This window comes from Vicia villosa, unplaced genomic scaffold (genome assembly GCF_029867415.1).
Source record: "Vicia villosa cultivar HV-30 ecotype Madison, WI unplaced genomic scaffold, Vvil1.0 ctg.000799F_1_1, whole genome shotgun sequence".
In the NCBI taxonomy this organism is placed as follows: Eukaryota; Viridiplantae; Streptophyta; class Magnoliopsida; order Fabales; family Fabaceae; genus Vicia; species Vicia villosa.
The window spans coordinates 584066-610795 of NW_026705354.1; the positions used below are offsets into that span (position 1 = coordinate 584066).

Consider the following 26730-nt stretch of genomic DNA (forward strand, 5'->3'; position numbering starts at 1 on the left):
AGAAGAAATGATAATGTTGACACATATGTCACTTGAGCATGTGACTTTGGCTAATATGCATAAGGATTTTACTTATGCACCATGCATAAGCCTACATAAGCCATTGAATCATGTTTTTAATCCAGTATTGAGTAATAACAATTGATGTCTAGAATTTGATCCAATGATCCAAGAGTCCATAATAATCTATGCATGGTGCATAGATTTTTATCTATGCACGATAACTGCACCCTGAACATGTTTTAACGTTGTTTGAATATAATAGATACAAAAGAATAAATTTGAACAAATTAATCAAATTAAAGGACCAATATATATTTTTATTTAATTAGGGAACCAAAATAAATTGCAGCTTAAAAATAAGGGGTAAAACATATGTTTTAGCATATTTTCTATAATCTTAAAAGGCTAGCTTGTTTCTTGAAACTACCAATGTTAATATGTCAATTGGTAGTACCTACAAATCTTGTAAAAATTTAAAGAAAAACATACCTAACCTATTAAGAAAAACATTCTTAATTTTTAGAGGAATGAATTCAAAATAGTTAGAGAACTCAAAGAGAATCCTAAATTAGCAAAAAATTTGCACGAGAGTTTTATTCTCTATAAATGTGAGAAATGTAAAAGTGTCAATTTGAAAAAAAAAAAAATTTCTATAAGTCTTATACTAATTACTTGCCAAGGCGCCAAAGAAAACTGAGAGTGCTTGCACTACCATGTTGGAATCTGTTTTAATCCATAGTTTAGCCCAATTTTTATCCATAGTTTAGCCCAATTTTTATTCATAGAGATTTTCATGGCTCTTAACATTACACAAAACTCAGCAAGAGTTGAAGACCACTTGACCTATTCAGTAAAAGCCAAGATGAAACCTCCTTCTCTATCTCGAAAAATTCCACCACATTCCGTTGGAGAGAGATCATGATTATATAGGCTCTATCACAGTTACATTTGATCTAAATAAAAATAGGTAGCTGCCAAAACACTTCTTTGATTTAAGGAGCTTTTGAAGGTTTTATAAAGACATTGAAAGCTTTGATAATTCGAAAAATCAACCATCAAAAAAGAGTTGTTGGGAGAATTGTTTCCTGTCAATAGAACCTGAGTCTGGAAGAATTGTTTCCTGTCAATAGAATCTGAGTCTTGATTTAGAGATGGATTACTGAACATTTGAAGTGTGTTTCTATTAGTATTTACTGAAGGTGAAAATCAAAATCAAATTCAAGATTAATGTTATCACTTCACTCTTTAACTCTCATATCCAAGCCACTAAGCCAGCCTTATATCTTTGTTGTAGAATTAACTTTTTAACATTAATGAACACAGTTCTAAGATATTCAAAGACTTAGTAATCTAAACAAATAGAGTTCAGAGTTCAAATTTTCTAGACCGACATTTTTGAGTGACAAATGGTCTATGAATGCTGGTTAAGAAATAGTATATACAATAAATTTAGTATACTTTCGATAATGTATACGTAAACTGCTTTTCCATATAGAAGAAATTTGAATATTGTTTCATTTAGTTTTCAACAAACTAGAACTAGAATTACTATCAGTATGCCTAACATTAATCTTGTTCCTACTTCAAAATAAATGGATCAAAATTGCAGCAAGGAAAAGTATTTAAAATTGGTAACAAAACTTCCTACAATACTGCCTAACTGTTCAACTCATCAACATTGATTAGAAAAGCAAAATCTTCACTTTCTAACTCCTCATGGAACAGATTAAAAGTCGGCACTTCAAACCTCTTAACAGGTTGTATATCTTCATATGATGTCCTCTGTCCCTGAAAAAAATGTCCATTTATCATAGTTAAAACAGAGATACAGAACAGTTATAACATGCATATGAATTGCAGTCCTTATCAACTTCATGCCATTTTCGTGATGAAATCTATGTAGTGAGTTATCATTTTTCATCACAGAGAAAATGAAAAATGAGGCTATGCGGATGACTAACCTTCTTTAGAACATAGACAAAATAGTGAAAGGTTTCACCGAAAGTAGTCCACTCAACAGACCAGGTGAAATCTGGTTTATTAAATATAGGACGCCTGAAATGTGGCTGGCATGAATTTTAAGCAGATTAGAATAAAGGCAGGACCTAACAAAAGACAAAAGGACTAACAGCTCATTCTTCAAACCTGGCCAAAAGTTATCGAGATAAATATGCCATCTTCTTTCAAAACCCTGTGAACACCTTTCAATGTGGACATGACCTTGGACATAGTTTCCGGCTTTGGATTCCATGGGTCACCGCTATCCACGAACAATACATCCTTAAAAATCAAAGTTAACATATTCACATTTAACACTCAAGCTTAGAAGATGTAGGAGGAATAACAATTAGTTTAGAATGTCCAGCCAAAATTTCGTTATAGATGAAAGGAAAATCATCTAATTTACCATAGTTCCTTTCTCGATAACCAAATCAAAACACTCATCATCAAAAGGTAGCTCTAGCATATCAGCTTGCATCACTTTTATGTCTAATAATCACAAATGCAAACAAACACATGGAAAATTTAGAAATCCATACACAACAAATGAACAAAGTATAACCAGATCTTGAGAAAGTTGATATCAACAATTACTAGTTAGTCAACGAAAAAATCATATACAAAACAAATTGATAATTCATATCCACCAAAATACCAATTACACCAAGTAAGGTTGTGGAAAAAAATTAATCTACACTTTTTCAACCCTGCAAAGATGGCATTTTCATTTTCTATTATCAGGAGTTATCAAATTGCGGCCAATGCGAATATACAATGGTGGTTTTTGGGCTCACCGCAATGGTAAATGTCGGCCAATATTGCAGGTTTTAAGCATAATCCGCTATAATGGCGCCGCAAAACAGCTTGTATGGTGGATTTTGGCTCTCGGCCATCCGCCATGTCTATTATTTAGATTTAAGAATCTATGCATTAACGGTGAAGCTCTTATAGCCAACTATGATAGTTTGTTATATAGCACATAGGAAGTACTTTCATAGACACAACATCAAACACTTTATCCATATACACAAAACACTGGCATATAGACATAGGGAATGATTTGAGTAAATATAAGTGATTGAATGTAATCACAAATGTAGGTATAGTGTTGATGTTCCACACTGAAATATCAGGGTTATGTGTATGCTTATGCCCTAAGGTAAAACCTACATGCCTAGCATTTGTTTATTTTTTATTAAATAGTTATCCTTTGTGCGCAACTGCAGAGATTAATCCCTCAAACCGGGGAGGATCACAATAAGCCGCAAAACTCTTTAACAAGAGAATTTAACAATGCCGCATGCTCAGGGCTGAGCTCAAACCTAGGATCTCTGATTAAGAGACCTGAAGAGATCTCTTACCATTTCAATCTCATTCAAGTGCTCTTGGGTTTCCCAATATTTGTTTGGGAGTGAAGTATAATATTGGAAGAAAAAAAATGAATTTCAATAATGAGTAATTAATTTACTTCGATCTATTTAATGGATTGCAAAATAGAAGGAAAGACATGGAAGCTAAAACGGACCTTTAAATCCTTGAGAAAGTAAACGGTTTTGCATGTTATTGACTGCAACATGTGAAAGGTCAATGCAAGTTATGTTTGTTGTTCCATCTTTATACAAACCATCACACATTTGTGAGTTTCCACATCCAAGCTCCAGAACACAGGAACGGGGCGTTAGGTGAGGTTGAATAATGTGACGGAAATGGGAATAATCCTTGAACCACTCATATTTCTCCTCCTTCGAGAATCTCTCATCCCTGAAGCATCAAATTTCAAAAATTCTGGAAAAATTATCAGTGAAGATGTTAAGAAGCTTTGATTTACACTTACCAGTAGGAAGGGTTAAGGTACGCCGATGCGGTTGAGGGTGTGACGTTTTCCGTCGGCGTCGGGTGTGTATCGGCCATTATTGAGTCTGAACCCTAGCGCCGGCGGAGAAAACGGTGTTAATGCCACGCGTGTACTGAGTTGGGGAACCAGGTGGTTAAAACTAAGAATAATCCAAAATGAAAGGATCATTAGGAAATTTAGTAAAACATTTTATTTTAACGGGTAATCAATTTAGTAGAACATTAATTTATTTAATTATTATTATTTTTATATATTAACACAAATTACCCATCATCTTTGATTTGGTGATTCACGCTGGAATTAATAAAAAGAATTATTTCTCCACAACTCAATCTGAGATGGTCAGAACTAATCTCAAGGTTGTTGACTGAATATTAGTAAATATTTTTAAGGTTAAATTTCTCCCAAGGTCCTTTAAGTTATTTAATTGTGTAACAGTTTGGTCCTTTATATTATTTTTGCTATAACTAGGTCCTTTATGTTATCAAATGTGTGCGTCATTATCCTTTTTTAACCCAAAAAATGTGATAATTGTGGATGCAACTATTTTGAACGATGTAAAAATGATGAAGTGTTTCCAAAAACACAACAATCAACATTTCTAAATGATTAAAATGAGAGAAAAATGAGTCAGTTATAACCCAAAAGGACCAAATTGTTAAAAAAAAAACTTGAAAGACCAAACTGTTACAATTAAATAACTTAAAGTATCATGGGAATAATTTAACCTATTTTTAAATATGAATTAATAAATAAGTTTTTTTAACTAGCGGTCAATACATGATATGCAGAGTTAACAAAAATTACGATCCATAGTAGGACTTAGTATCAGAACAGCCTCGTGCCTACAGTGGGATCTGGATGGGGTGTTGTGTATCATTTGTGTTGAACAATCCTAGAATAAGGTCTCCATGCCACATATTTGTTTGTTTGCAGGTTGAACAAATGTGAGACTAAAAGTTGTGTGTCTTGAGGAAGACAATGAGTTGTAGGTTGCATCAATGTTCTTGTTCTTGTTAAACCGATGATATTGTACGTTTCATATTTTTTTTGTATTGTGTATTTTATAAGTGAAACAAAGATGGAGCGAAAATGATGAACGGATCAAGAACTGTTATGAAAGAAATCAATGAAACTGAGAAGAAAAGGAGAACAAAGCAAATACTGATATGGAAACAGTGATGTAATGGAGAAGAAGATGAAATACAAATCAACAAATCAAGAAATTGTTCTTGAAGAATGAGGCAAAGAAGAAACAACTCAACAGTGAAATGAGGAGAATGAGGCTAAATTATTCTAACTGACACTATATTATGAATAACCATATTCTATATGATTCAACTAACTTCATTAACTTTGAATGGTGAATAACTGTTGATACTTGTAGTACAAGTAACATCCATGATTCTTACAATGCACAAGCACTTATTGTATTACTTTCTCTAACTAATTCTAACTTCCACAACTAACTGTTAGTTAGTGTTGTTAACTCATCATGCTAAGTTAGACTTTTTCATGTTTGCTTGTATTTGAAGAAATCTCATCTTATAACATTTTTCAAAGTAACAATAAGGAGGGATATAAGTGAGATGACATAAAATTAGTTTGTTGCCAGACATATGATACTCCTGAATCAAGGATCCAAAGTTTAAGTAAAGAGAAGTGTGAGACAAAGATAACATGATTGATTATATGTTTCAACAAAAGAGGCAATTGGCGTGGTTGTTAGCATTTGTGCCTTGAGTTTGAGATACTAATTAAACCTCGATGTTCACATAGAAACTTGTTCACTTGTGTTGGAGGCATCGATTTGAGAAACATTCGTGATTTTGGGCATCATTTGATTAGCTTTGGTTTGACATCACACGTCTACACGGCCAAAGCATTGCAATGGCTACAATAAACCATGCTAGCACTAAGTATATTTTTACTGTCATATATTTTTTCCTCATGCTATGTGAGTGAGAAACATAAAAATGAAAATAATATAAAATGGAAAAATGATCTTGAAAAGTAATACCTTTTCCTTATTTAACTTGCAACATGGGAAAAGTAAATTATATATATAAACAACAGTGCTTTTTTGAGTGACTATCCTCAAAAGGTTATCAAGAAATAAATGGCAAGAAAATTTCCATTCAACTAAATGCTTCCGATCTTCATACTTCGAGTGACAATCCTCCATATGTGCTGCTGCATAAACTCTTCAATAAAACAATCCTATTTGATCCAACAGTTATATCACAATCAAGAGTCCACTATAGTGTATATAATCAAGTATATAACGTATAATATTTTGTATTTCTAACCTTGTCTGATTCCATAGGCTGGAAACATTTCCTAGGATTTTCTGAAGGAAGGTTGTGGTGATGCAGGAGGCTTCAAGTCCTCATACCTGAAAAGTTCATTTGCATGATGATATCAGAATCTTACTTTAGTCACGACGATAAAATAGTGACTGCAGGTAGATCTCAATCAAGATTCCAAATCCCTTTCTTTCTTTCTTCTATAATAAGGAACCAAGAATCTTTGGATAGAATAAATAAGAAAAATTGAAGGAAAGTTGGAATCAGAATCAACTTACATTGCATAAGGTGAAAGTGGTCTTGACTTTGGTTCCTGAAGGTGCTGCTGTCCATCGTCCTTTGGTGTATCTTCCACAGAAAGTTGAGCTGGTCCATTGCTGGAAACTACTACTGTATCTATCTTGGATGGTGATGTAGTTGGTACACTCGGAGATGGTGAACTAGGAGGCTTTAAATCAGGATATCTACGGTTTTAAAAAAATTCAGCCACAAAAGAAATTACTGGGTTGAGTCGCGGAACGGTGGAACGGTTTGCTCTCTTTAAGACGACGTTTCGCAGCAAGCACTGCCTAAAGTTATGCAAAGCAATTGAACTACCGTCCCACCTCAAAGATAAAACAGCTCAATTGTACAGTTATTACTTGCACGGTAAGTAATCGTTTTAGAGTTACACCTTCTGATGATACGAAGACTTGGAATATATAACCACTACTAATATGTGTTGTCCTTCCTATGTGGGACTAAAACGAATCTTTTCAAATTCATTTCCAATCATACTAGTTCATACTTGTGTTCATATATGCCAATTTAATGTCAATCAGTTATTCCAAGTTTCCACTTCAAGTTTACATCATTCCAAGTATTCCAACAAAAATCAAGAATCTTTGGAGATTAAATAAGAAAAATCAAAGGCAAGTTGTAATAAGAATCAACTTACATTGCATAAGGTGAAAGTGGTCTTGGCTTTGGTTCATGAAGGCGCTGCTGCCCATCATCCTCTGGTGTGTCTTCGACAGAAAGTTGAGCTGGTCCATTGCTTGATACTACAACAGTATCAATCTTGGATACTGATGTAGTTGGTACACTCGGAGATGGTGAAGTAGGAGGCTTTAAATCAGGATATCTATAAACACACGAAAAAGTTCAAATCTAATCTGGGATGGCTGTACTAATATATGATATCGCCATAAAATTATAAATCGGCTTACGCTGCGTAAGGAGATAGAGACTCCTTCCCTTTTGAGGAAGATGTTGTCTGAGAAATGCCATCTATTTCTTGAATGCTACTTGGAGTATCCGAAGAAATAGGTGTTGGAACTGAAGAAATAGGTGTTGGAACTGCGTCACTGAAGCTTATCTGTTTCTTGTCACTAGGCTTAGTTGGAGAAGGCGATGATGGTGGCTTTAAATCATCATAACTGAAAATGTATATACCAAATCAGTTATTTTGCAACTGGTCCATATAAAAATATTTACTGTCAACAAAAACTAGCACTCTGGCTTACGCGGTATAAGGAGAAAGTGGCTGTTCCGTTTTCGCCACTGGTTTTGGTTGTTCTGTTTCTTTTTGAGGAGCAATACTAGGTACTTCCGCTACAACATTAGCAGAGGGACCTGGACTACTGACAGGTACGTCCGCTACAACATTAGCAGAGGGACCTGGATTACTGACAGTTGCTGCATCTGGTTTCTGTTACGTCCAAATAAAACTATTAATCAATTCACAAGTCTGGTTTGTACTAACATGTTTTGATTAAGTTGTAAATATACGTTATAAGATGTACATTGATTATTCAATGAATCTAAAAAATAAATTTTTTCTTATATTAAGGACCAGAGGGATTATTATATAAGGCAATACTCACCTTAGGCGAAGAAATGTAAGGGCGTTGAGAAGGTATCGTTGTAAGAAGTTTTTCGGCAGGTGTTAGTGGTGCAGTTGTCTCGGCAATGACCTCTACTATTTTACAGTACGAAAGATCGGGATTCTTGGCCATTGCTGCCATGAGTTCAGCAACCTGCATTGAGAGAGTTATCAACTTCCATATATCTATATATCGTAACGATATAGTTACATATGTGTTTCAACTTCCATATATCGATATTCGTAACCATATAACTATATATGTACCTGAAGATTTGAAACTTGACCCCCAAATAAAGTATCTTCAGTTGATAGAGTTACATTATGTGTTTCCTTGTATGCATCAGTAGGCCTCTCCATGCCACCAGGTCTCACTATCTGAAAAAACAGTGACATAACATAACAATGACTTTATAATAAGATAATTAGGACCGTACGCGCGCTTTGCTTCTGCGTAATTACAATGACTTACTGTATATGGAATTCCACTCGCTATCAAAGCTTCTTCAGCCTTCCTTTTCCAAATCAAGACCCCCCAAAATAAACTATACAAATAGAACCAATCGATCAATTCAACTTCTTTACGATGTGAACATGAAAATATAACTACTGCTTGAGAAACTCACTTGAGAATAGCTGCAGGAAAACCAAATTTGTTTGTTCCCAATGAAGTAACCAATATGAAGTGATTTACTTTGGCAACAGTTGCTGCAGCACCATGACAGAATAAACAAAAAAACTATTTTCAACATTTAGGCCTAAAACAAATAGCATTGAACAAAATCATAATGAAAGAAAGCTCTTGTTACCAGCATTAACAAGGCTTTTGGTGGCTCTATAATCGATTCGACAAGGTCCAGTAATATCGAAAATTTCCTTCTCACTAGCACCAATAGTACATATCACAGTTGATGCATTCCCTAATGCTGATCCAATTTGATCCGGCTTCTCCAAATCACATTCCACAATTTCAAGCTTCTCTACAGCTGGGCTAAAAACCAAAAACTTTCTGTTATCCAACACAGCAGCATTTTTGTTACTGTCAAAAACTTTCTTGGCTTACCTTCACCCCCTCCACTTGCACCATCAAGTTTCAATTGTTTAACACTCTGCATATCATATATTCATATCTTTAATGCATATTAAGAAGCTAGTTATTACTACTAGTCGTAATCGTAAATTAATCACCCTAACCTGAACCAATGCACTAGCTTTCTGAGTATTCCTCACTCCAGCTCTAACTTTAAAACCAAGCTTTATAAGCTCCCTGAATGAAACTATCATTGATTAGCATTTTTGCAAACAAAAGTTTCTATCTCAAAAGATGAAAATGAAAATGTACCTGACTGTTCTCGAACCAACTTTTCCAGTAGCACCAGCAACAAAAACTAGATTATCATCCTTGGAATCTGTTTTCTCAGGAATCCCCTCAGCAGTACTAGATTTGGTTGAACCTTGAATCAAGATCCACACATGTTAAACATTCATACATGTCAAAAACACACATACAGTCATACACACACAAGCATGGGAATTGGAGCATGTTTATTTATCACCTGAAGCTTGAGCTCTTATGCTATTGTTACTGCAGATTCTGCTGTTGGTGAGAGTTGTGATTAGAGGGTACCTCATGAAATGTGACTGTTTGGAAAGGTTGAGATGACAGGAAGGTTTATCTGCTGCAGTGTCTCTACGTGTGAGAGTGGAGGGAATGGTAGTTGAAGTGAGAGAGAAAGCATCCATTGGCATGGCTTTGAAGGATGAATGAATGATTTGGTGGGAATGAGAATGGTGAATAGTTTTGAATCTCATATATTGTGTTCAATATTAGGTTGTTATTATTATTATCCATTAGAATCTTCTCTCATTGGCAGTGGTGCCATCCTTTGTAATGTGTGGATATCATATCATGCCCCTGCCCCACATACATCCACTTTAGCATTGATCATTCCTCAACACTTGTGGGTTAAATAAGATTGGTCAGCATTCAAGGGTGTTCAACAAAGATTAGTCATGTTTTAAAGGCAATTATATTTTATAAATATATTGTATAGACACATAATATCTATGAAGCACGTCTATAACACTTACACATGATACGGACACGCTGACATTGATAATTTCAAAGACGGATGAATAGATAATAAGGAAAATAATAGTGAAAACAATTTTTTATTATTTTTGTTACAATAGTGAAAATAATTTTTAAAATAGAGTGAATTGTCAAAGTTAAGATAAATGCGGAAGTAAAGATGAAGGTATTTAAAGACATAATTTTATTGATAAAATAATTACAAGAGTTGATTGCAAACTTAAGATTTCTAGATTGAGTCTCTCAATTTTTGAATACCCTTCTAAACAAATTAAACCATCTTTTATATAGAGGAAACAACACACTGACTTAAAACCAAATTAAATTAACCCTACTACTATACAAGTAAGTGGCTGACAAGGCTTAATTATTGAAACATATATTTAAAAGATAGTGATGGCCCACATGGCCTTTAATTATTACATCGCGACAAATAAAATAGCAAGTTAGCTAAAGTAAATCTTATCTTTAAAAAGTAATGTTTATCTTCAGAGATCAATAAAGTCATAACACTCATCTTCGTTGTCATTCAATTAGTCAAATATATTGGAAACACTATCACTTTCTGAGAAAACTGACATAACATCTTTCAATTTACTTAAAAATTTATTATGGCTGGTATTAGCTAATAAAGTAGCTAGAAACTTAGATTGATCCATAAGAAATGCAGTATCTTCTAAATTAATATTGGTATTTTTGCGAAGGTTGGGATGAGCCTTACACCATGCTTCCAACTTTGTTGTTGTTAGCAGATCTGGATTAAACTTAATCCACCATTTAATAAAAAAAAATTTAACCAACTGAGAAGCTAGAGAATCTTGCCATAACTGCTCAGATGAAAATGTCCATGAGATAATTCAAGTAATTTCAAAAACTGCACAAAAAGATAATAAAGCCTTGTGTGATAGACAACTAGTCTCTGAGATAAAGTCATTGAAGGCTTTAGAAGTATAATTTGGAAAAATATCCAATTTGGGTCCAATAAACTAAAACCATTGGATAAACTAATAGTGAAAGTTTAATGAAATATATTCATTAAAGCAAATAAATCAAGTGTGGTTAAATGGCTCAATTGCTAAGAAATTGGACCAGACGTCCATGTAATCCATATAATTGTATGTAAGACCTTGAGAAAGATTTTCTTTCTATGGGGGGGGGGGGGGTGGTTCTTTCCAATCCGCTGGAGATAAAATTTTAATAATTTCAAATTTGGAGAACTTAATTTTTGATTTATCGTTCTCATCATATTGATGAGTAAGAAAAAGAGAATCAATATCAACCAAAATAAATTCATAATATTCTCGAGTTTTAAATAAGTCTTTTGATAAAAAGAAAAATCTAGGAGGAAAAATTCTTGAAATAACTTGTAATAATGACGCATCTAAATGACAGATGTGATCCAAATGGATAATCGGTTCTGATAGATTTTTGATAATGAAAGAAGATTTTGTAGAAGGTGGAGGTGTGTAAAGACATAATTTTCAAGTAGGTTTAATTTGAGAAGACGAGGAAGTAGTAATTTTTTGAGTAAAAGATAATGGAGATAATAATGTATACCTAATCATAGGTATGGGGGAAGAAGGTATTTGAGGAGTAATTTTTATAATATATGAAGGTAATCCTAAAACTATGGATTTATTATTTGATTATAATGGAGGTACATAATCATCTCTGATATCACTCTAATTGTTGCTCATTTTTACCCTGTAAGAATTCTCGAGTTAAAAAATCTAGTAAGAAATTTTTAATTCCTTCAACGTGTTCTATTTCAAAATCAAAGCAGGATAACAAATTTTGTCATCTAGAAAAAATATGTTTTGAAACCAATTTTTAAACATCCTTATTAAAAACACTCTTAGTAGCTTTGCAATATGTTTTTAATAAAAATGATTTTGAAAACAAATCCTCTTGAAACTTGGTAATGCATAAAACAATGGCTAAAATCTCTTTTTTTAATAGTACTATAATTTAAGTGGGCTGGAGACCAAGTTCAAGAGTAATATCTAACAACTTATTCCTTATTTGTTCCTGGAAGTAATTGTTTTAATATACCATCAAACACTATGTCTGAGGCATCTATTTCTGAAGGTTAATGAAACACAAGAAAAGGGAGTTTGAATTGGGTTTCAAGAATGACATTTTTTTGCTAACAAAGAAAAACAAACAAAGAACTTAGAATAAAAATAATGAATGCAATATTTTTATCCTGGTTTGATGTTAATGAAGCTACCTCCAGTCCAGCCGCCAAGGTGATTTCGCCTTCTCACAAGGACTTAATCCACTATAACTAAATTGATTACAACCACAAAGATCTATTGTCAATGTCTTCTTGAGAATTATGATTATACCCTAGTCTCTCAAGGAACAAAATCAACTCAAAAATTAAGATACAAATGTGTGTTTGCAAATATGCTTCTAAAAAGATGATTACACAAATTGAAATATAATGAATAACACAAAGTGTTTGAAAGTAAGTATATGAACAAAAGTTCATTTCTTGATGTTTTCTATAACATAGAGTTTCAGCATTTTCTTTCAAAAGATTGTTATGCAAAGTTCTTTCTTTTCCATCCTTTCAAGCCTTCTTTATATGGGAATAGAAATATTCGTTGAAGGGTGGAGATTAGTTCTATCCTTGCATAACGGTCATTAGAAAATGCGAGGTAAAATGGTACACTAGTGTTGCATCCCAAAATTTGCCATATTGATTTCAATCACAATTAACTTATGTTTCGCATTCATCTGCATATATCCATTATGTCAACAACCTCACAATCATGAACATAAGGTATATGATCACATGTTTTATCATCATCATCAAGGAATAAGGATCACTTTCTCCTTCAATAAGTTTTAAGTGGTAGGGTTTCATCATTGGCTCATCAGAGGTTTGAAATGATTTATGGTTCTTGCTTCCATCAAGTGAAAGTCCGAATTTAAGGTTTCAAGGTGCATTTTACAAAGGATTGCTTCATGACTGTAGGGTTTCATTGGTTTTAAAGTTACTTGGTTCATTTGAAAAAGTCAACACAAGTCATGCCCAAAAGATTAAATTGAAGATGATGTTTCATACTACAACTTTGCCACAGGGAATGATCTCCAAAAAATACATGGCTTAGAAGATATGGATTGATCAAAATGAAGTTTCAAGGTTATAAAAGTTCCAACACTTAGAAAATTTTCCAAGTGTAAAAAAAAGCTTATTTTTCCAAAGTTGGAAGCCACTTTTCTTCATGATCCCAACTGATTCAGGACAAGTGCTCAACATGAAAGTTGTAAAGGATGTTTCCAGCTTTCGAAATATTCCAAGAGCATGAATTTATCATGCTTGAGCAAGGAGAATCGAATTTAGGAATATGGCACCATGAAGTTGCATTAGAGGTTCATTTATGTGACAAGTTCATGATCAAATCTCAAGCCTTACCATAAATCCTTCTTTTCATACCCTATTACCTCTAGATCTCTTCATAATCTGAGAGTTACACAAACCCTAAGTGCATTACGCAAATATTAGAGGCTTTATCCATTGCATGATACCATTTATGGAGCATTATGCATAAAGTCACATAGCCACTTTGATAAAGCTCACTTTTTGCCAGCAACTCTCTTCTTTCAAGCTTGTGACTTGTTCTAAAGATCAAAACCAATCTCTAAAGATCAGAAGCAATCTATAAAGTCAAAAAGCATGGCAAACCCCTTGATTCATTCCTTTTCTTCATCATGAAGCAAGCGTGCATTTTTGTGCAATTTGAAACCAAATGGCCAAACCATCATTCGATATGAACTAAATATGATTTTTGTAAGTTATATAAATAATTTGAAACAATTCTGCAAGTTATATTATGTTTCGTTATTGTAGCTTCCATTCAAATAATTCTGTTTCGTACTGTTATGCTTATGTTTTGTACTATTATGGTTTATTAATATTAGTTTTGCTTATGTCATATGGTGTTGCTTCTGCAATAATTATGTTTGGTACTGTTATTCTATATTATGGTTGGTTATGCCTTGATAAAATACTCTTTTTTTAAAGACTTTTCCCATTTTGTTAATGACAAAGGGGGGAAGATATTGTATGGCGTGTTTGTTCTTTCTAACAAAATTTGCAGCAAGCATTGCAAATGTGTTGCAATGTTAAAATGTCAAAAATTATCATACATTGATGCAAGGATCTAGTGGGAGTTATCTAATTCAGGAGGAGCATTGTCCATATAAAGTTTTTGGTTGCAATCATCAAACAAGGGGAGATTGTGAAGACAAGACTCTTTATCTATTGTGTTTTGATGAAGACAAAGATATTAGCAAATGATCATTGACAAAAAGTAAGGAAAAAGGTTAAAGCTAACTCTACCTAGTTAAGTGTTCAAAAGCTCATCTATGCACAAGATAGCATCAAAAAGATTTCAAGACTGATATTATTTGAAGATTAGTTTTTGATCTTCTTGAGATACAAACTTGCAATCAAATATTGATTAGTTAGTGCTCAAAATATACATCTTGATACATTTGTATGCATAGGACCTTAAATCAAATATAATTAGTTACAATATACTTATTACAATATACTTATACAGTATATAAAATACATAGTTACAGTTATTTTTTTTAATTATAATATAATTATACAGTAAAATACATAGTTATAATTAGTTAATATATTAATTTCACTTTATATAATTAAAAAAATAACATTAATGTATAATTTAATAAAAAAAATTAATAACGTTAATATATTAATTATGTTTTAAATAAATTTGTTAAATAAAATTTAATATTAAATAGAAAAATTTACTAACCATTACTATTATTTCCTATTCAAATAAATTTATTAAATAAATAATTTATGAAATAGCATTAAACAAATAAATATTTTAAATAATAGGAGTAAAAAAATAAATCTTATCTTATTAATTAAAGTTGTTAAGTCATTGAAGTATATTTTGGAGCCAAAATTAAGGTTATTTGAGTAATTTCATTTATCATTATTAATAAATATTTATTATTTTATTTCTTATTATTTATATTTTTAATTATTATAATAAATAAAAATTATTAAATTAAAAATAATAATAACTAATTAAATTATTAAATTGGATAAATATGACATGTTTCATACTAAATTACTAATCCCTTTTTGAAATTTTTTTGATTCATAACTTACGCACTAAAAAATATGACACTACTAATAATATTTTACCTCTATATATTTTAATTAATAAATTTAAAAAAATCTATCATAAAAAATCAACTCACCCACTAACACACCCAACCCAATAATCATGCTATTACTCCCACTTATAACCAACCAACCATAACACATCCAAAAGAAACCAACCATACAAAAGAAACCTCCTACTAACCACATATATTACTTATAAAATTGACATATAACACAACTCATTTGCTAATTTTAACATTTTTTTTTCTTCTTATTAGGTAAGTTTCTCTAATAACTTACATTATCACTGTGTTTCTCTTGATTTTTCTTAATTTGCTCAACATCAATTTTCAACGTATAAAATCTCACACTTACCACAAAATTTTATCAATTAACAAACATGAGATGCATATCTGAAATATTATAAAAAAAATGTGATTTCAAAAATTTACTTTCGAAAAAACTTTTATTCGGAGATGCACTTCAGAAATAACCCCTCAAGGATAATTTGGAAATGCACTTCCAAAATATTACATATCTGCAAGTATCTAATCCTCTTCTTCCCAAATTTCTCATCTCTCTTCTTTCCAAATTTTACATCCTCTTCTTCCTATATTCTATTCTTCCCAAATTTCTCATTTCTCAAATTTCTCCATCCTTTTCTACCCAAATTTCTCATCCCTCAAATTTCTCATTCATTTTCCATCTTCCATTAACCATAAACCTTCACCAAGAGATCCCGGTTCATGTCATAGAAGCCTTTCACCAACAACAATTGATAAACAACAACTGCTACAACCGTCAGTCATCATCTCCATCAACCGTAAATTAGCAACTGCAAACATATTTATTAGACTCACAACAAAATTCGAAAGTGCATTTTTAAAACAGCCAAAAATAAGTTATTTTGGAGATGCATCTCTGAAATAATTAAAAATGTGAAAAAACTCAATTCGGAAGTGTACTTCCGAATTTTAGGGGTATTTTGGGGTTTCCAGCGGGCTGACCAGTGACCACCCTATCGGAGTATATAAAGAAATTCTCTTATTTGGCCCTATTAAAGCCCTAATATATTAAGCCTTCTACTAATGAGATTATTTTTAGGCCACATAATTTTGAGCCCCTCAATAAATCTATTATTTTTGGGCCGTAATAAAGGGTCCTTATTTTGTTCCAAATATTTAACATGTGCTGTTGCATTTTCAAAACAAAACTCATTTTATATGAAATTATTATCCATCTCCTTGTTATAAATATAATGGTTTTGTCATGTTCGGTATTTTGGTTGTATGTATCAATGAGTCTACTGACTGCATACTGGTATTGCATTTTAGTTTGTATTTTACTAATGTTATTACTGTTTTAGATATTTTTGTACATATTGTTGTTAGACCTCCTATTACTAAATATAGTTATGGAGATATTATTATATTGTTTAGTAGATAAAGTAGTGCTTACAGGGTCTATTTATAAAACAAAACTAATTTTTTTAGGCCCCTCGTTAAGTGGGCTAGGGCTCAATTTTTTTGACCCTCTAATTTGACACCTCTAATTATCATGAGAAATATTTTATTATTAGTTGTATGTAGTTTGCTCGATAAAAGAGACTTTAAGTTAAACATATTGCATGAGGGGATAGGATTGCCTACCTTTCCTATTTCATACCTTTGATGCCTTTAGTTTAATATATAAAAGAATAAAATAATGAGTTGATAATTTGGTAGAAAAAAATACACACAAAGTTACTAAAGACACTAAAGTCAAAGGTAGCAGATCTTAACCCTTGGCTGAGTGTTCTTCGCATCATTTTAGTATAACAGGAAGTTGTCCTTGAAGTTCCAAGCTTTCTCTTTTTAAATTAAAAATTGTGGAATTTTATATATGTGGCAACATTTTTCTTGTCTTTAAGATTTCAATCATAAATAAATGCAAATTTAAATAAATACGATTCAATATTGTAGAAGTATGTATTAAATCTAGTAATGAAGAGGAGAAAAATATGTTTTGACATTCTCAGAAATCAGAGACATCCTTGATAAAAAAGAAATCAGAGACATTAGAATGTCATAAAAGCAGTTGAGAGCCAACACAGGACGTCAAAACGACATTGTGTTTACTGGTATAGTAAATCAAGTAATAAATTTTAGTTCACTTATGGATTAAACTCGAAAAAATTCTAAAATCAATTTGTGCAGAAAAGTACAACGAAAAGTGTATGTGATTGAGCCTTAGATGTTTGAATGTCGAAGAACGGGATACAAACTCTAATCGAAAAGATGTAGAATTGCTTTGGAAGAATAAAGTAAACAAAATGCATAACAACTTTCATTAAAGTAAATGTTTCGATTAAAAGACTCAAAGAATTTAAATAAATGACGCTGAATCATACATTTTCTCACAAATTGTTTCTCTTTGTGACTCGAATACTTTAGTTGTACAAAAGTAAAAAATTGTGACCCTCATCACAATGTAGAACTTTGACTTATTTACCAGTGAAAAAGAACTGTTATTAACAACGGTTACTCTCTCAACACTCAACACGTTCACAAGTACGTGGGTTACTGGCCTCTGCATGGCTTGCACGCTTGAACGTTTAAACTACTTCAAACCATCACCTACACCAATAATTAATTGTCTTTACATCTCTCAATTGCCTATTTCGAGAATCTTCGATAGACTCTAGTAGTTGTTATCGAAGAATCCTTATTTTGGATGACTTCTAGGCTTAAAAAACACACTAAGTCCCCGACATCTAATGGGTGTCTTAAACTCGATACTTGTCAAAGTGCTGATTTGTGCAAACCTTTTCAAGATTCTGGGAATGTTTTGAAGAGAAAGTGATTCTAATCTTGTGGATATGTTCCCTAAGACTCTTCCAAACCAGGGTTAATGTAGTGTCGAAAATCACATGCTAACAGATGACCCCAAAAATGTCACTTGCGATCATTTACAAAAGATGGAAGAAAGGTGGTGTTTTTAGTAACTGCTCGACAATGTTCAAGGTAGTTCGATTACATCATAGTCACCATAACCACTTTTCACCAAACCTCACGTTAGTGTACATGCATGCGTACTATAACATCTCGAATTTACATAATTATTTTTTTATTAATTTATTCGGTTTAAATTGAGTGATTATATGGGTATGTCTTCTTGAAATATTTCTATTTGTAATTACGTTAGTGTTTTGTGGAAGTTAAGGATATTTTAGTAATTTAATAAATAATAAGGATATAGAGTATTTGACAGAGGAGAAATAAAATAGAGTTATTTAATTTATTAGAAATAAATAAACATTTTAATTATTTAGAAATATTTAAAATAGTTAGTAGAATAAATATAAAATAATTATTTTATAATTATTATATAATTTGAAATTTTTATTAAATAATTATTTAGTGAAATCTCTATTTAATAAAATAAAAGTATTATTTTAATTAAAATTAGATGTTAGAGGGAAATGTGAGTGAGAGGGGTATGAAAACTAAATGGGACTTTAGGATTATATTAGACAAACAACTTTTTGTTGTTTAATTTGAACTGAAAGTATATATTATATATATATATATATATATATATATATATATATATATATATATATATATATATATATTGCATTCTATACTTTATAAACTATTTTATGATATTTTATTTATTTACTGTTATTTTTACATATGCATTATTTCATAAATGACTAGACGTCTACCCGCACGATGTGCAGAAAAGTTCTATCTAATTAATAATAAATATTATAGTTTAAATTAATAATTTAAAATATAATAAAATGTATTAACAATAATTTAATAATAATTTAATAGTTTGTGTATCTTAAAAAATAATAATATATATTTTAAACAAAATAAAACAAAATAAAAGTAAATCATAAAATTAAAATAGTAAAATTTATAGAGTAGAAAATATACATATTATACCAATGCAAACACTAATTTACCAACATCTAGTTCAAATAATTTGATTTTATAAATAGACCCTGTAAACACTACTTTATCTACTAAACAATGTAATATATCTCCATAATTATATTTAGTAATAGGAGGTCTAACAACAATATGTACAAAAGTATCTAAAACAGTAATAAAATTAGTAAAATACAAACTAAAATGTAATACCAGTATGCAGTCAGTAGACTCATTGATACATACAACCAAAATACCGAACATGACAAAATCATTATATTTATAACAAGGAGATGAATAATAATTTCATATAAAATGGGTTTTGTTTGGAAAATGCAACAACACATGTTAAATATTTGGAACAAAATAAGGACCCTTTATTACGGCCCAAAAATAATAGATTTATTGAGGGGCTCAAAATTATGGGGCCTAAAAATAATCTCATTAGTAGAAGGCTTAATATATTAGGGCTTTAATAGGGCCAAATAAGAGAATTTCTTTATATACTCCAATAGGGTGGTCACTGTTCAGGCCGCTGGAAACCCCAAAATATCCCTAAAATTCGGAAGTGCACTTCCGAATTGAGTTTTTTCACATTTTTAATTATTTCGGAGATGCATCTCCAAAATAACTTATTTTTGGGTGTTTTAAAAATGCACTTCCGAATTTTATTGTGAGTCTAATAAATATGTTTGCAGGTGCTAATTTACGGTTGATGGAGATGATGATTGACGGTTGTAGCAGTTGTCGTTTGTCAATTGTTGTTGGTGAAAGGCTTCTATGACATGAACCGAGATCTCTTGGTGAAGGTTTGTGGTTAATGGAAGATGGAAAATGAATGAGAAATTTGAGAGATGAGAAATTTGGGTAGAAGAGTATGGAGAAATTTGAGAAATGAGAAATTAGGGAAGAATAGAATTTAGGAAGATGAGGATGTAAAATTTGGAAAGAAGAGAGATGAGAAATTTGGGAAGAAGAGGATTAGAAACTTGCAGATCTGTAATATTTTGGAAGTGCATTTCCGAATTATCCTTGAGGGGTTATTTCTGAAGTGCATCTCCGAATAAAGGTTTTTTCGGAAGTAAATTTCTGAAATCACATTTCTTTTATAATATTTCACATATGCATCCCCGAAGACACCCCTTTCCCTAAAAAAATGTGTTTTTGGAAATGCATTTCCGAAAACACATTTTTTTCTAAAAATAAGGTGTTTTCGAAAGTGCACTTCGAAATCAACTTTTTCTTCGGAAAAAAGTGATTTCAGAGATGCACTTCCGAAATATATGAGTATTTTTGAAATTTTACCGCAAATTTCTAAGAAGATTGGGTGGTCCATAAAGAAATTGTTCCAAATAATAAAGACTTTTAAATATTAGGCCTATATCTCCTCCAAAATGTCTTTAAGACCATTTACAATGGGGGTGTTGAATAATTTATTCAATAGTTGAATAGCTACAATGGTGTGTTGAATCATGTGTTTAATGTGATTTGGATTAATTGGTGTTGAATACTTTCAACCTGTTAAATAAGAAAAGAGTGGGGGCCACCTAAAGTATGTGACAAAATATTATTGGTTGTTGTGTATGTTTAGATTTTTATTTCATAATAATTATTTAATGTAAATTACTTTTAGTAAATCAATTTTTTATTTATTTTTATTTTCACCAAAATTCATCATTTTTTTGTCTATAAATTGAGACTTGTTTCATTTGATTTGGACACACAAAAAATTCACTTTTTCTCTCAATTTTTTCTATTTAGCCTTCACAAAATTCTTGTTTGTAGCTCTAGACATCTTTGTAGTGAAATGGATCCCAACAATAATCCTTTTAACACCCAAAATTCTACTAATTATCCTTTCAACTACCCAAATTTCAACAACTATATATTTCAAAATCAATCTTCCAACCAACAAGGTCCCCAAAATATACCAAATAATGGATTTCCTCCAAATTTCATAATGTCGTCATCTAATCCAAATTATCGGCCATGTTATGGATCAATGATGTCATATTCATCTCAATCACCCCCTGATTATTCTTCTACTCCAATGGGAAATGAAAATGTTCCGAATGAAAATGTTCTTGAATTTTCTACACAAATGGCTATTGGTGCCATGAGAGGTGGTCAATGAGCCACTCCAAATGCAAATAATTCAACTCCTGTACGCCGAAAAAGCCCCAAATGGACCACTGATCAAAATTTGGTTCTAATTAGTGGGTGGATTAAATATGGAACAGACAGTGTTGTTGGGAGAAACCATTACTGTAATGAGCATTGCTCATTTGATCCTCCTCGTGATGGAGCTGCATGCAGAAATCATTACAACTACATGAGTAAAATACTTAATAAATGGACTGGTGCTTATGATAACGCTAAGCGTATGCAACAAAGCGGGTGGTCGGAGAATGATGTATTGGCAAAAGCGTATGAATTATATTCAAGTGGTAAGAATGGACATTTTCTTTTAATGTCAGAATGGCTCGCTTTCCGTGATCAACCACGTTACGGTAGTCCGGTAGGAGGAAATACTGGATCTGGAAGTAGTGGATCTAAAAGAGTCCATGAGAGTGATGCAAGTGATTCCAATTCTGTAGGATCAGATCAGGTGCTCGCCCAATAGGGCGGGATGCAGCTAAAAAAAAGAAGCAAGGGTGCAACCTTGGAAACGGCCAATGAAGAGTGGAATGAATTCAAACAATTTAAGGAGAACTCCTATTTTGTCACATTATTTGTTTGTATTTTGATTCTTATTTTGTCACATTATTTAGTCACATTATTTTGTCATAAACAACATTGAAGTTTGTATTTTGATTCTTATTTTGTCACATTATTTGGTCACATTATTTTATCATAAACAACATTGAAGTTTGTATTTTGATTCTTATTTTGTCACATTATTTGGTCACATTATTTTGTCAGATACAACATTGAAGTTTGTATTTTGATTCTTATTTGGTCACATTATTTGGTCACATTATTTTGTCATAAACAACATTGAAGTTTGTATTTTGATTCTTATTTGGTCACATTATTTTGTCATAAACAACATTGAAGTTTGTATTTTGATTCTTATTTGGTCACATTATTTGGTCACATTATTTTGTCATAAACAACATTGAAGTTTGTATTTTGATTCTTATTTTGTCACATTATTTGGTCACATACAACATTTGTAGTTTGTATTTTAATTCCTTATAAATAGGGGCTTATTCTTCTATTGATATACCAATACCAAAAATCTCATATTACTAAAAAAATATTAATGGATCCTTCAGAATTTCCTTTTGATATTGAAGCTTACAAAAGGCAGTCTGAAATCGAAGAGAGGTATATCATCAACCGGTTTAAGGAGCGACAAAACCAAATAGAGGGGGATATATACATCGTGTCAAGAGAAAATATCTCAACAGAGATCATACAACGGCAAACCAAAGATTAATTGACGGCTACTTTGCAGACCAACCTACATACGACGATGCAATGTTTCGTCGGCGATTCCGGATGTCGGAAGGACATCGAACGTGCATTTGGAGTGTTGCAAGCTCGATTTAAAATCATCCGCGAACCTGCCCGTTTGTGGGACATAACCGATTTGGCTCTCATCATGAGGTCATGTATCATATTACATAATATGATTGTTAAGGATGAACGAGATACATATGCTCAACATTGGACAGATTATGACCAATATGAGGCAAGTGAGTCTAGTACACCAGAGTCATTCTCGACCGAGGTGCTACCTGCATTTGCGAATCATGTGTGTGCTAGATATGTGATTCGTGATTCAAATGTCCATCACGAATTACAAGCAGATCTAGTCAAACACATATGGACAAAGTTCAGAATGTTTCATGATTAAATAAATTGTTTGTGAGCTGAGTCTATTGTACTAATTAAATTATGTGTGTTTCATTTTAAGTGTGTTGTGTGTTTAATATATTGTATTATATTTTTTTTGTAATTTTATCTATTTTAATAATAACTATTTCTACATCTCTTATTTATTACTTGCAAGAAAAAAATTAAAATATAAAATTGGAAGAAAAAAATTAAATAAATGACTAAATTAAAATAAAATATTTAAATCTTAATTATTTTAATTTAGTTTCAATTGATAATTGAGATGTAGAAATATATAATCATAAAAACAAATATATAAAAGAAAATAAGAATAAGAAATAAAAGTAGTGTGGCAGGGTGTTGAATTTTATTAAACAAAACCATTGTAGTGAGTAAAATTTAAATGTGTGTTGAATGATGAAGGAGTCAGTATCCGCTCCAGTATTTCAATTATCCAGTTATCCGGTTTTTATCAGATCTTTTGACATGTGGCATTTAAAATCTCAATGGCCAAGATTATAAATTATTAAATATTCAGGTTTTTAATAAAAATTAAAAACCTAATTTGACGACGGAAAAAACATGCAAGTTTTTCTCATTTGACGACACATTTGCATTACTTCTGAAACCTAACAACTCCAGCCGCCTTGCCTGTCCACACGGCTCGCCGTATCGTCATCGAACTGTTACAAGTTCTCATCCACTTATTATGTTAATTTCATATATTAAATATGCACCTTAGTTGGTTATTTAGTTTTCCCCAAATTTTACTGATAAATCTATGCAAAAAAATAATAAAAAAATTTCCCAAATTTTTATGAAATTCAAAGAAAAAGTTTCTAAACAAACATGAATAGCCATTTTCTGAATCTCGCCATGAAATATGAATTGTCGTGGTCTTGCTCCACTTTGCCGCCATTTTGTACTTCTAGCTTATTCCAGGTAATTTAGGAAGAAACTGTTAAGTTAATGAGAGTTCTTTTACAAAGACTATATGCAAAAATTTGGAAAGAAACTGCAAAATTAAAATAAGGTAATTTGAAAAACAACCTTTTTTTTTAGTAAAAGAAGAAAGAACAAAAGCTGGAAGAAATAGTGTAATAGGGAAAAAAGAAGAACAAAAGCATGGAAGAAAGAAATAGCGTAAGGGTCCGTTTGGTTGGGAGTAGATGGAGGGGAGGGGAGGGGATATTTATAAAATTATGTGTTTGGTTCATTTTTTATAATGGGAGGGGAGGGGAGGGGAGGGGAGCAAAATCCCTCCTAAACTCATTTTTTGCTCCCCTCCAAATTGGAGGGATTTGGAGGGGAGGGAAGATTCAATAATCAGAATTTTATTATTTTTCCTATTTTAACCTCAATTATTTTTTTAATTCCAAAATCGTCCTTATTGAATTATTAAAGACTAGATTATTTCTATGTATTATTTCACGTTTATTTTTTTTCTATTGTGCGGTTGTTATTTGTGCGTTGTTGCTCTCAAGTGAATTTTTTTTATTTTTTATTTTGTTGAAGTTCCCTTTTTGATATCAGGTTTTTTATTATAATAATAACATTTGTATCTGTACTTATTTATAATATATGATAGTAATAACGTTTTTTATTATACTATTAATAATAATAATAATAGTAATAATAATAATTATTATTATTATAATAATAATATACAAAATATGCAAATATAATATATTTATGTTATAAACAAAAATTTTAACTTTAATATTATTTGTTCAATTTTTTTAATATTCTAACATTATTTTATTTATTTTTAATTATAAAAATTGTTTTATTGGGTTAGATGAATCATATGATCAGATAATTGTTTGATTTGCGTTGAAGATATATAGTTCAACTAATGTGTGTTGTTGTTTACGGTTATATTATAGTTTATGAATGAACAAGTTTTTATTTGGTGAAATTTACTCAATACTATTGTTATTTAGAATTATTTTTACTAAGTACAAATAATAATATTTATAAGGATAAAAAGGTAAATTGATTTTAAAATCCCTCCCCTCCCCTTGTGAACCAAACATATTTTTGTTAAAAATCCCTCCCCTCCCCTCCCCTCCCCTTCTTTGAACCAAACATATATTTAGTTAAATTCCCTCCCCTCCCTTCCCCTTCATTCCCCTCCCCTCGATTAAATTCCCTCCCCTCCCCTCCCCTCCGTTGAACCAAACGGACCCTAAGTGGGAAAGAGAAGAGGGTAAAACTAAAACGGTGTTTATATTTCAATTTTTTTATTAAATAAAATACTGGTTCTTACATCTGAATCGTTGAATTATTTTTTTGCCATGTGTCAAACATCTAAGAATTGAACCGGATTAAATGGAGGACAGATAAAAGGAGCAGATCCACCCATTGTAGTGAGTAAAATTTAAATGTGTGTTGAATGATGAAGTGGAAGAGAGAGAAGATGACGTGAAATATAAAAAGTGAAAAAATAGAGTGTTGAATAACTAAACCATTGTACATAGTCTAAAAACTCAAACTAAAACTATTGAAATTTAGGATTTATCTCCATCCATTTATGTAATCCCCAGCAGCTCCCTTGAAGATCACTCTCTATCATAATATCAATACGTGAGACATTATCTTTCTAAAACTCTCCAATACCACCCCCTCTCCAATACCACCCCCTCTGCCAACTCTATCAATTGCAACACTTGACTTCAAAACCAACACTTCTCTTGAACTTGATTGTTTTGTTCCCCTTCATTGAGTCTAATTCACATGTTACTACTTTCCTAATTATTTGGCAGGTTCGGCTTACTGTCTTCTTGTAGTGTCTCCTTCATTAATTAGATTTTTAGGTATTTTCTCTAGCATATCCGCATGACTATCCACTTCAGCATTATCCTTTATCACAATTGGCAAAGGCATTGTTTTGTAGTGTCACGACCGAATTAGTAATAGGCTAGTAATAGATAGTTTCCTACACGAGGATAATTTAAAATGAGAGTATTGAGTAGTTGTCCCACATGGGAATAGTTATTAGTAACTGTTTTTTATTATAATTTATTTTGAGATTTTCACGCATATTAGAAAATATTATTATTAAATAAAAAACTTAAAATTTTTACAATTTTCTTAAATTATAATTGCAATTTAATGCAGTCACGCATAGTCTCTGTATAAATGCAATGTAGTCAAATTTTAATAGTTAATAGTTATTAATATACTGTGTGAAATGTTAAAAAAGTTAAAGGTAAATAATTCATTTTCTTCTATATGGAAAAGCAATATAAATTTAAAGAATGGATAAGAAGAGAAAATTATAAATGTTCAATATTATATTAAAAAAATAATATTAATAATTTATTAATATTGTAAAACTATTAATAAAGAAAAGGAGGATAAATCAAAAAGTTTTAAACAACTCACCAACTAACTTCTCAAACGTAATCCCATAAAAATCAATTAACCCGTACATTAATAAATAAAAAATTTCTAAAGACATTCTATGAATTGCTATCATATTCAATGAAAAAATTTAAAATAGAGTTAAAAGGTAGTGCACTGACAGTGTAAAATAATTTTACACTGTCATCCAATAGAAAATCATAAATGTGTCATGTCATTAAGTTTTTTTTAATAAAAAAATGGTTTAATTAGATACATGGGTGGTGATTGGTTGACAGTGTAAAATATTTTTACACTGTCAGTGCATCACCCATTTTCTCTTTAA

At 31.4% G+C, this 26730-nt stretch overlaps 3 protein-coding genes across 3 annotated transcripts; 1 reads left to right on the forward strand and 2 right to left on the reverse strand.

The window, feature by feature from the left end:
* Window positions 1-1495: 1495 nt before the first annotated feature.
* Window positions 1496-4027, reverse strand: LOC131631272 (uncharacterized). The gene is made up of 6 exons (XM_058902067.1): window positions 3839-4027; window positions 3530-3765; window positions 2411-2493; window positions 2149-2283; window positions 1965-2069; window positions 1496-1791 (listed from the first exon to the last, which is right to left on the reverse strand). The coding sequence occupies exons 1-6, from the start codon at window positions 3913-3915 to the stop codon at window positions 1660-1662; spliced, it is 768 nt and encodes a 255-aa protein (XP_058758050.1). The 5' UTR covers window positions 3916-4027; the 3' UTR covers window positions 1496-1659.
* Window positions 4028-5860: 1833 nt separating this feature from the next.
* On the reverse strand, window positions 5861-9870 carry LOC131631295 (protein TIC 62, chloroplastic-like). The gene is made up of 15 exons (XM_058902097.1): window positions 9586-9870; window positions 9372-9483; window positions 9224-9296; window positions 9093-9138; window positions 8839-9015; window positions 8656-8737; window positions 8502-8574; window positions 8297-8407; window positions 8031-8183; window positions 7671-7855; window positions 7374-7583; window positions 7103-7288; window positions 6444-6629; window positions 6169-6254; window positions 5861-6079 (listed from the first exon to the last, which is right to left on the reverse strand). The coding sequence occupies exons 1-14, from the start codon at window positions 9839-9841 to the stop codon at window positions 6200-6202; spliced, it is 1905 nt and encodes a 634-aa protein (XP_058758080.1). The 5' UTR covers window positions 9842-9870; the 3' UTR covers window positions 5861-6079; window positions 6169-6199.
* A 12804-nt stretch (window positions 9871-22674) lies between these two features.
* On the forward strand, window positions 22675-23058 carry LOC131631282 (uncharacterized). The gene has a single exon (XM_058902076.1). It carries the CDS (start codon window positions 22675-22677, stop codon window positions 23056-23058), a length of 384 nt encoding a protein of 127 aa, XP_058758059.1.
* Window positions 23059-26730: the final 3672 nt, after the last annotated feature.

Coding starts and splice junctions, on each gene's coding strand:
- LOC131631272 (XM_058902067.1), bottom strand. CDS start 3,915: ATGGCCGATACACACCCGACGCCGACGGAAAACGTCACACCCTCAACC. Junction 3,766..3,838: donor TACCTTAACCCTTCCTACTG/GTAAGTGTAAAT, acceptor TTGATGCTTCAG/GGATGAGAGATTCTCGAAGG. Junction 2,070..2,148: donor TCTCGATAACTTTTGGCCAG/GTTTGAAGAATG, acceptor AATTCATGCCAG/CCACATTTCAGGCGTCCTAT.
- LOC131631295 (XM_058902097.1), bottom strand. CDS start 9,841: ATGAGATTCAAAACTATTCACCATTCTCATTCCCACCAAATCATTCAT. Junction 8,408..8,501: donor CGAGTGGAATTCCATATACA/GTAAGTCATTGT, acceptor CTGTTTTTTCAG/ATAGTGAGACCTGGTGGCAT. Junction 7,856..8,030: donor CTTACATTTCTTCGCCTAAG/GTGAGTATTGCC, acceptor TGGACGTAACAG/AAACCAGATGCAGCAACTGT.
- LOC131631282 (XM_058902076.1), top strand. CDS start 22,675: ATGCAATGTTTCGTCGGCGATTCCGGATGTCGGAAGGACATCGAACGT.